General features: G+C 38.7%; 1 protein-coding gene across 1 annotated transcript in view; it reads right to left on the reverse strand.

Moving 5' to 3' along the window:
* The window catches only part of cox16 (cytochrome c oxidase assembly factor COX16), a 78,082-nt gene that overhangs the window by 42,576 nt on the left and 24,677 nt on the right, over nucleotides 1–10,829 (reverse strand). Inside the window, exon 2 of the mRNA XM_078406262.1 lies at nucleotides 10,517–10,594. Within this exon, the coding sequence (XP_078262388.1) occupies nucleotides 10,517–10,594 (78 nt within the window). The remainder of the gene's footprint in view (nucleotides 1–10,516; nucleotides 10,595–10,829) is intronic.

Raw genomic sequence — 10,829 nt, forward strand, 5'->3', positions numbered from 1 at the left:
CGAGAATAGACTTTTTTTGTGTGTCAAAACAACAGATACATACAGTCAGGGACTGCAGTATAGAATCCATAACTATAAGTGACCACGCCCCTGTCATACTATCCATTGAGCTGGGCAGGGAATCCTTCTTTAAGTACTGGAGACTTAATATGTCAATCCTATCAGATGAAAAGGTTGTCAAAGAACTAAAACTAAACTTAAAGGAATATTTTCAAATAAATGACAATGGCGAGGTCTCACCATCGACATTATGGGAGGGAGGAAAAGCAGTCATGAGAGGGAAAATAATAGAGATAACTTCCAGATTGAAAAAAACCCGAATGGAAAGGCAAGGAAAGCTAGAAAGTAAAATCAGAGAGTTGGAGTTAGAACATAAAAGAACAAGAAACAACTCTATTCTCGTCGAATTAAAAAAAATGAGACAAGAGTTAGACGAACTTTTAACATATAAAGCAGAAGGAGCTCTTCGTTTTATAAATCAAAGATATTATGAGATGGGTAACAGAGCAAGCCGGTTACTGGCATTCCAACTGCGAAAAGCTCAAACAAATAGAATAGTTACAAAAATAAGACATCCCACTTCCAATTTTATTATGGCTAAGCCAAAAGAGATAGCAAAGGCCTTTGCAGAATATTATAAAAACTTATACAGTGACTCAGAATCTAATCTCACTGAGACCAAAACACAAGAATTTTTCAAAAAACTACATTTACCAGCATTAAAGGTAGAAGAAGCATCTGAAATGATAAAACCAATTTCGTCACAAGAAATAGCCGATACTATAAAAACCCTTAAAAGTAACAAATCCCCAGGTACAGATGGCTTCTCAGGGGAGTATTATAAATGTTTTGCAGAAGACATAACACCAGAATTATGTAAAGTTTTTAATTATGCGCTATCAACAGGAAACCGCCCAGATACTTGGTCAGAAGCCATAATTTCCGTATTACATAAGGAGGGCAAAGATCTGACTTCATGTGAGGGATATAGACCGGTCAGCTTGCTCTGTAATGATTTAAAAATATTAACAAGCATACTAGCACAGAGAATGCAACAACATATAACTAAATTAATCAAGCCAGATCAAACGGGGTTTATCCCGGGGAGACAGGGGGCTAACAATATCAGGAGAACACTAAATCTTATATCATGTGCTAAAAATAATCCCAGACCTACCATGCTGCTTAGCCTAGATGCACAAAAAGCGTTTGACCGTGTGAAATGGAACTTTTTATATCAAACATTGAAGGTTTTTGGGTTTCACTCAACGTTTATAGACTGGGTAAGAATTGTTTATAAAAATCCCAAATCACGGATCAGAATTAATGGCTGCTGCTCAGACTTCTTCTACCTCAAAAGAGGAGTCAGGCAAGGAGATTGCCTGAGCCCGCTACTGTTTGCTGCAAGTATTGAACCGTTAGCAGAGTCAATAAGACAAAATAAAAACATTAAAGGAATAAAAGATGAAGGGGGCATAGAACACAAGACGTCATTATTTGCGGACGATTTATTAACATACATAGTGGAGCCCTCCACGTCTATACCAGCTCTACTAGATAACCTAAAAGAATATGGTGAAATATCAGGATATTTGACAAATGAAGCCAAATCAATAGCAATGATGCTCTCAGGAGATTGTCCAGTGGAACTTAAAGAAAAAGTCCATTTTAAATGGACCAAAAAAGGGTTTAGATACCTTGGTATAATTATCACTTCGAATACAGCACAGCTATTTGAAGCTAATTATGGGAAACTGATATCTGAGATAAAGGATGATTTGGCTGGATGGGAGATTTTACCGTTGACTCTGGTGGGAAGAGTAGAAACAGTCAGAATGAATATATTGCCAAGACTGTTGTTTTTGTTCCAATCGTTGCCTATTATGATCTCGGGAGCTTTTCTAAAAAAACTGGATAAAATTATATCGAAATTCTTATGGCAAAGTAAAAAAGCAAGAATTAAATACAAGACGCTTCTTAGCAAAAAAGAAAAGGGAGGGTTGAACTTGCCTAATTTAAGAAATTATTATTGGGCAACGCAACTCAGAGCCTTAATCATGTGGACCACTAAAGAGAAAGATTCAATGTGGGTGGAGATGGAGCAAAACGCTTGTAAAAATTTGCCTTTAGAATCACTCCCATTTTTAAACGAGAAGGCCCTGAAGAGGCTCAGGATGGGCAACGAGTGGATTAGGGTAACAATGAAAATCTGGTCAGCAGTAAGAAAGAAGCTGAAGCTGTCAAATTCGGTAAGCAGGGCTACTAGAATAGCAAAAAACCCAGACTTTGTACCATCTACCATGGACTCAGGATTTGACAGATGGGCTGACAAAGGGCTAATATACATAGATCAAATGTTTCAGGGACAAACAATGAAAATATTCACACAACTTCAAAAAGAATTCAATTTACCTGCTCATGACTTTTACAAATTCTTACAGCTAAGAGATTACCTACAGAAACATCAGGAATGGGAGAACATCTGCAAGACTCCATCTAAATTAGAGGAAGTGTTGTGGGGGTTCTCGGAAGACAAGTCAAAAAAAGGGATTATATCAAAAATTTATGAAGCACTACAACATGAATCCAAAGAGAATAACTTACATATCAAAGAAAAATGGGAACTGGAAGCGAATATCATAATATCAGAAGAAGGGTGGGAGGAATCATTTAAAGAGGGACATAAACTAACTAAGAGCCCAACATGGAGGGAATTTGACTGGAAAGTTAAAATGCGTTACTTTTATACTCCATTCATTACATCGAAATATAGTAATACAACTGATTTATGTTGGAGGGAGTGTGGAGAAGTTGGGGACTCCACTCATATATTCTGGGATTGCCCAAAAATACAGGATTTCTGGAAGAATATTCAAAAGGAAATTAAACAGATTATGGGCATTAACTTCCCTCTGGAACCAGCACTTTACATTTTGGGTATAATTCCTGACAGTATGACAGATAAGAGTTCGAAACATTTACTGACAATCCTGCTGCTGATAGCAAAGAAGACGATAACAACTTCGTGGTTGAAACCACAGCCTCCAAGCATAATGCAATGGAGAGATAGGGTAAAAAATGTGTATATAATGGAAAAAATCACAGCAAGGTTACAGTTGACAACAGACATGTTTGATAAAAGATGGTCATTATTAATACAGGCAATGCCGGGACTCGAGTCTCTTCCGTTTTTGGGAACTTAAAGTAAGGGTATTTACATTCAATATGCATCTCCTATGTTTGTTTAGTTTGTGTTTGTATGTATGTAAAAAAAAAAATAATAAAAAAAAAGTAAAAAAAAAAAAAAGCACATAACACCAGATTCAAGAACAGCTTCTTCCCTCTCAAAAACAAAGGAAGATGCCCCGGCCTCCAAATCTAGTTCATTGTGACTCTCTAAACTTTCTTATAATCTGCACTTTCTCTATAGTTATAACACCATATTCTGTACTGTTTCCTTTTTTTTGCACTACCTGTTGTATTTGTGTCTTGTTTGAATTGTACTCACGGATGGTATGATTTGCTTGATCATGCAAAACATAGTTTTTCACTGCATCTCAGTATACGTGACAATAATACACTGATACCAATACGCATGGTAAAGTTTTAGCCACATCTCAGAACAACCGGGGGACAAGTGCGGGACCATTGTGTTTTGCTGGGCTGACTGTTGTGTTCTGCTGGATTGGCCTCTACCTTGCAGAAGCCAAACTGCAGAAAATCTTCCTGATTTGATTCCATCCATCAGCCTGCCTCTAAACTCCTCCTTCCACACATGTCTGCACCTCCATAGCCAATTCTGCAAAACATCTGAGCATACTTTCAGTTTTCCTTGGCATCCATTTTTTTTTATAACACAGTTACTTTTGAAATCATTTATGCTATGCCTGTATTCTGTCTGATGGGGCAAAATAGCTGAATTTCAGTTTCACAACTCTGGAAGAAAATGAACACGTTTCACCACTTCTACTCAAAAGGTCATTTGGAAGAAATTTCTATAATCCCACCCCCCGCCTACTCTGATCAAAACTTCCTGCTGGCAAAGCATCTTTGTTCCAGCTGTTCCACTAAATCAGTTTTAAATGTTGCCAAAAAGCTGTACTTTAAAGATATCTGAAAAATCTGTTCTTCATGTTTTGCTCCTCAGCAGCAGCAGCAGTAGACTCCTGATCAGGGAATCACAAAGAACAGCAGTTAAAAAAAAGAGTGTTGTTGCATGCTAATACTATCATGTTTCTGTTCTTTCGGATCTCTGTGCAATAGAAAGTTCAGAATATACGATTACACAAATAGGGACTGTCTAATTGACTATGTAGACAGACTCTCACTGCACATCAAGGTAGGAAAATCAGCACTCAAGTTTTGAGACTATACAGAAAATTTATGTTAATATTGAAAGCATCTTTGCACTTGAGGAATACAAAAATCAGAGCCAAATGAACATGCAAAATAAATATGTAGGAAGGAACTGTAGATGCTGGTTTATACCAAAGAAACGTACATCACCATGTAAAAAATTGGATTGCAGGGCATTTAAAAACTTTGCAATGTTATGTTATATTTATTTTCCAGTAGACACAGTGCTGGAGTAACTCAGCGGGTCAGGCAGCATTTCTGGAGAAAAGGAATAGGTGGCATTTTGGGAGATGCTGACTGACCTGCTGAGTTACTCCAGCACTTTGTGACTGTCTTCTGGAAAATAAATATAACATAGCATTGCAAATTTTTTAAATGCCCTGTAATCCAATTTTTACATGATGATATATGTATTGTATTATTAAAAACTAAAAAAGAATGATAGCATTGGAACAGGGACTCGTGCACTAGATTCCTTGGCACAGGTTTTCTGTGTATGCTGAATGATCACTAACGCAGTGAAGACAGCGATTCTAACATTCATCCTTTCATCATACTCATTCGATGATCTGGATTATTTTTGCTTATATACAAAACATATATTCAAAGGCATGGCTCAAATGCCAGTAAACAATAAAACTCTGGAACACACAGCACAGCTGCTGAAATTTGCTGAGATTTTGAAAACACTTGGGAGTAGAAAGATTTAAGTCTTTAGCATAATTTTGCAGTGCAGTCAGCAAAGATTATTATTAAAAAGCAAGTGTCATCATTTCATTGTGAGGATTATTCCACAACACAAAACTGATTACATTGTTAAGTACAGGTCATCCATGTGTAACAAATGGATTCCCTTCTTAATGATGTCCACAAGTCAATTTCGTCTGTAACTCGGAAAATGCACAAAAATCATTCAATATGGTGACCGTGCTTCCATATTATTCCAATAAATGATATTAAAAGCACAAAAGATTAATAAGAAAGAACAATTACTCAAAGGGCAGAAAGTTCAATCATTCATAGGAACAAATGTATAATTACGTCAGACCTTTGAATGTAATAATATTATACGAGCTCACTTATATATACAGCTGTCTATTGTACCACAGGAACAACCTCAGAATCAATAACGTTAAAAGAATACTCACAGGATGACGGGTATAGGAGATAAATATTGCATAGGTACATTATGAAATTCCTTCTGCAGATATTCATGAAGAACTTATGAGAGTGGAAAAAAAGGATCCAATTGACAGAGTGCAAACTTATTCAAAATGAAGAATCCTCGACCTTCCAGATGATCAGTAAGAGAAGTCAGGCGCCCATATACAGTAAGCAAGGTCACATGGGTAATGTTACAAGAAGACGGGCGACACCAAACGTAGACTTAGTAACCGTTTCGCAGAACACTTACCCTTGGCCTGCCGAGGCCTACCGGATCTCCCAGTTGCCAACCATTTCAACTCCCCTTCCATTCCCATACTGACCATTCTATCCTGGACCTCCTCCATTGTTAGAGTGAGGCCACTTGCAGATTGGAGGAACAACACCTCATATTTTGGTTGGGTAGCTTACAACCCAACGGTAAGAACATTGAATTCTCTAATTTTAAGTAACTTTATCGCATATTCCCTTCCTCCAACCTGGTCGTTTTGCCATTCCACAGTTCTCCACATTGTTTCTCTTGAGATCACAACTTCGCTAGGCAACAATAGACCTATCACATACCATTCTGCCTAAGGTCATTTGATTGGTCCTGGTCTTTTCTCGCCTTCAGCTCTTCAACCACCCCTCCTCCCCCCACCCCAAATTTCAGTCTGAAGTGTCCCAATGCAAAATATCACCCATCTTTTTCCCTCAGAGATTCTACCTGACCCATTGATTTATTCCATTACTTGTGTTATAGGCCAAGAATTATAACCATCACAAGCAGTTCAACATCTTAACACCTCCAGCTAAAAATCACTCCTCCAATTATTGTTGATGCACTTTGTCAATATAGCATTCAAGGAACTGAATCACTCAATATCAATATGTATCCATTGAAACAAATTTCAAAATAATGAATGAACATGGTTCACTGCAAAAACATACATGTGCGATGCACATAGCCCATTCACTTCCATTGGCATCAAGGTTTGCAAATTGTTTGAAACCTGTTGAACTAGAATAACAAATAATTCCTTGATTTGCTGGAAAACATTTTGTTGTTGTGAAACTGTAAATCGAGAATGATGGCTGAAATGCATTATGCAAATGTTGTTACTGTGTATGTTCTCCATGTTCATGGAGAATGGTGTTATAATGAGAAATATATCTGTAAATCAAAGATGTGCACCTCAAAAAAATCAATAGCATTATAGCAAAAATTAGTAAACCAAACACTCAGCAAACATGGAAAGCTTGCCACCTGTTCAGGAGGCATTGTTAGTGCTAACGTTTCACAGATAGTCTCACCCCTGATTTAGTCTCATTTCCCTCAAGAAGTAGTTTATCTTTTAACATATTTGAAAACATTTCCATGCTATTGCTTTAAAAAACACATGGAAATGATATAATTCTGACATGAAGATTTACTATTTTGAAAGCTTCCTCTCTGCTGAAGATCAAGTAGCTGCAAGACATAAGAGGAAATAAAGACACAAAGTGCTGGAGTAACTCAGCCGGTAAGGCAGCATCTCTGGAGATTAAAGGGTTGCTCTAATCCCATTCATCTTCATAAATTCAAAAATCACAAGAGCAGAATTAGGCCATCCGGCCCATCGAGTCTACTCCACCATTTAATTGTGGCTGATTTATCTATCTTTCAACCCATTCCCTTACCTTCTCCCTGTAACCTTTGAAACCCTTAATAAAGTCAATGAGATATAAACTATTGAAAATTTTTCTTTATGAATTCAAAGTGACCAAACTATCAAGAAATTAAACACAAGGATGTTTCAACAGAGGAGTCATTGACTTTAAGGAAACTTCAGTTTCCAGTCACGATCCAGTGAGTTCACAGACATTAACTAAGAAGTGTGTCAAACACAGCTTTGGCTCCTTCTACAGTTAAGGAGCCCAACTGCATTCTGGCTTACATGTTGCAACAATACCCAACACGAGTCAGAAAGTTGGATTTGAACGATAACAAAGCCAGCAGCATTTGTCATAACTACTATGAAACTAGCTATAACTTCTGGATTCCGCACATGCAGCAGTAAATATGGAAATACAGAAGTTGCTATCAGTGCTATCTTTCTCCACCATAAGATGCATTTTGCCATCTTTGGTGAGGTAATTACCAAGAATTGGTGGTGCAATTTTTAAGCACTCTATCATTGGTATAGAATTCACATTGTTTCACTGGGTGTTACAATCTTTATCTGATATGTTGTGCCTTGATGACTGCCTTTAGCCTTGGACAGCTAAGTCTACATTTGAAGGCTAATTCTTACAATCCCAAGTTTCTAAAAATAAAAACTAAAGACCATTTTGTTTTAAACTAAAAAAAATCTTCATGTTCCACCTTAATTCATATCAATAGACAATAGACAATAGGTGCAGGAGTAGGCCATTCAGCCCTTCGAGCCAGCACCGCCATTCAATGCGATCATGGCTGATCACTCAATCAGTACCCCGTTCCTGCCTTTTCCCCATACCCCCTCACTCCGCTATCCTTAAGAGCTCTATCCAGCTCTCTCTTGAAAGCATCCAACAAACTGGCCTCGACTGCCTTCTGAGGCAGAAAATTCCACACCTTCACCACTCTCTGACTGAAAAAGTTCTTCCTCATCTCCGTTCTAAATGGCCTACCCCTTATTCTTAAACTGTGGCCCCTTGTTCTGGACTCCCCCAACATTGGGAACATGTTTCCTGCCTCTAATTATCTTATATGTTTCAATAAGATCCCCTCTCATCCTTCTAAATTCCAGTGTATACAAGTCTAATTGCTCCAGCCTTTCAACATACGACAGTCCCGCCATTCCGGGAATCAACCTAGTGAACCTATGCTGCACGCCCTCAATAGCAAGAATATCCTTCCTCAAATTTGGAGACCAAAACAGCACACAGTACTCCAGGTGCGGTCTCACCAGGGCCCGGTACAACTGTAGAAGGACCTCTTTGCTCCTATACTCAACTCCTCTTGTTACGAAGGCCAACATTCCATTGGCTTTCTTCACTTCCTGCTGTACCTGCATGCTTCCTTTCAGTGACTGATGCACTAGGACACCCAGATCTCGTTGAACATCACCTCTTCCTAACTTGACACCATTCAGATAATAATCTGCCTTTCTATTCTTACTTCCAAAGTGAATAACCTCACACTTATCTACATTAAACTGCATCTGCCATGTATCCGCCCACTCACACAACCTGTCCAAGTCACCCTGCAGCCTTATTGCATCTTCCTCACAATTCACACTACCCCCCAGCTTAGTATCATCTGCAAATTTGCTAATGGTACTTTTAATCCCTTCATCTAAGTCAATAACGTATATCGTAAATAGCTGGGGTCCCAGCACCGAACCTTGCGGTACCCCACTGGTCACTGCCTGCCATTCCGAAAGGGACCCATTTATCCCCACTCTTTGCTTTCTGTCTGTCAACCAATTTTCTATCCATGTCAGTACCCTACCCCCAATACCATGTGCTCTAATTTTGCCCACTAATCTCCTATGTGGGACCTTGTCGAAGGCTTTCTGAAAGTCGAGGTACACCACATCCACTGACTCTCCCCTGTCAATTTTCCTAGTTACATCCTCAAAAAATTCCAGTAGATTTGTCAAGCATGATTTCCCCTTCGTAAATCCATGCTGACTCGGAATGATCCTGTTACCGCTATCCAAATGCTCAGCAATTTCGTCTTTTATAATTGACTCCAGCATCTTCCCCACCACTGATGTCAGACTAACTGGTCTATAATTACCCGTTTTCTCTCTCCCTCCTTTCTTAAAAAGTGGGATAACATTTGCTATCCTCCAATCCACAGGAACTGATCCTGAATCTATAGATCATTGAAAAATGATCTCCAATGCTTCCACTATTTCTAGAGCCACCTCCTTAAGTACCCTGGGATGCAGACCATCAGGCCCTGGGGATTTATCAGCCTTCAGTCCCATCAGTCTACCCAAAACCATTTCCTGCCTAATGTGGATTTCCTTCAGTTCCTCCATTACCCTAGGTTCTCCGGCCCCTAGAACATTTGGGAGATTGTGTGTATCCTCCTCAGTAAACACAGATCCAAAGTAACGGTTTAACTCGTCTGCCATTTCTTTGTTCCCCATAATAAATTCCCCTGCTTCTGTCTTCAAGGGACCCACATTTGCCTTGACTATTTTTTTCCTCTTCACATACCTAAAAAAACTTTTGCTATCCTCCTTTATATTATTGGCTAGTTTACCCTCGTACCTCATCTTTTCTCCCCGTATTGCCTTTTTAGTTAATATCAATGTCACATTCTTTATTTTTCTCTCTAATAATGTGTTGAAAATGTTGTAAAATTAGCGATGTGTCAGAATCCCTCAACCCGCTGAGCCCGCTCAATGGCATCATTATTGCTGAAAGTCGTATATACCACGTGGAGAAGCAACAGATAGCAAATCACAAAGGACAATGGGAATCCATGCCACAGGTTGAAGCTTTGAGGGCAGGTTCCTTCAAGGGCAATGCCAAGTGTTGTCCTTGACTACTGATTAGGAAATTCCAACCATGATCGCATGGTTCAGATTAGAAGCCAATTACCCACATGCCAACCCAATAAAGACAGTGCAGACTTGGGAAGAATATCATTTACATATGAACTTTACACACAGGCCCGATACTGCTGAAACCATATTTCCATTTTCAACACTTCAATGTCAGTTTAATAGTGAGGGTTATTTCAGGGCCTCCGTAAGGAGCAAATAGGGGTGCGCACCAGTTTGAATAAATCACCTGTTACCTCTAACACCAACTCCGCGTGGCCTTTCCATTTGCAAAATGTATGTACTTTGTTTTAGTGCAAATCCCATGCATCAAGACAAAGCAATGAAAATAATGCTAAACTGCAGCAGAATTAAGATAGTAATGTGTCGCTGTGGAATTGATTTCCAATGTAATAATGTGCAATTTTGCAAGGCAGATTTCAGATTACCATGTTACTAGGCAGATTGAGCGTGCAGATTCTTCTATTGCTTACCTTTCTCTTCACCTTTTGGACATCATATCGAACTTGAGCAAATTCACGGAGACCAAAAGATCCTCCAACAATAAGTAGCTGTGTAAAAAAACACATTACTATTACTAAAGTAAATCTGCAATATATGGCATAAATATTCAGAGTTCCAATGAGTACTATTCAGAGTACTATACCACATAAAGTGAAAGAAGAGCAGTTATATAGAGAGAAACAGGAGTAAACAGGATTGCTCTCTTTATGAATATGGGGAAGGGGAAAACATAGTAGATAGACAAAATCAGTGTGATGTTAAGAAAAACTACACAGGAGAAAA

This window comes from Rhinoraja longicauda, chromosome 10 (genome assembly GCF_053455715.1).
Source record: "Rhinoraja longicauda isolate Sanriku21f chromosome 10, sRhiLon1.1, whole genome shotgun sequence".
In the NCBI taxonomy this organism is placed as follows: Eukaryota; Metazoa; Chordata; class Chondrichthyes; order Rajiformes; family Arhynchobatidae; genus Rhinoraja; species Rhinoraja longicauda.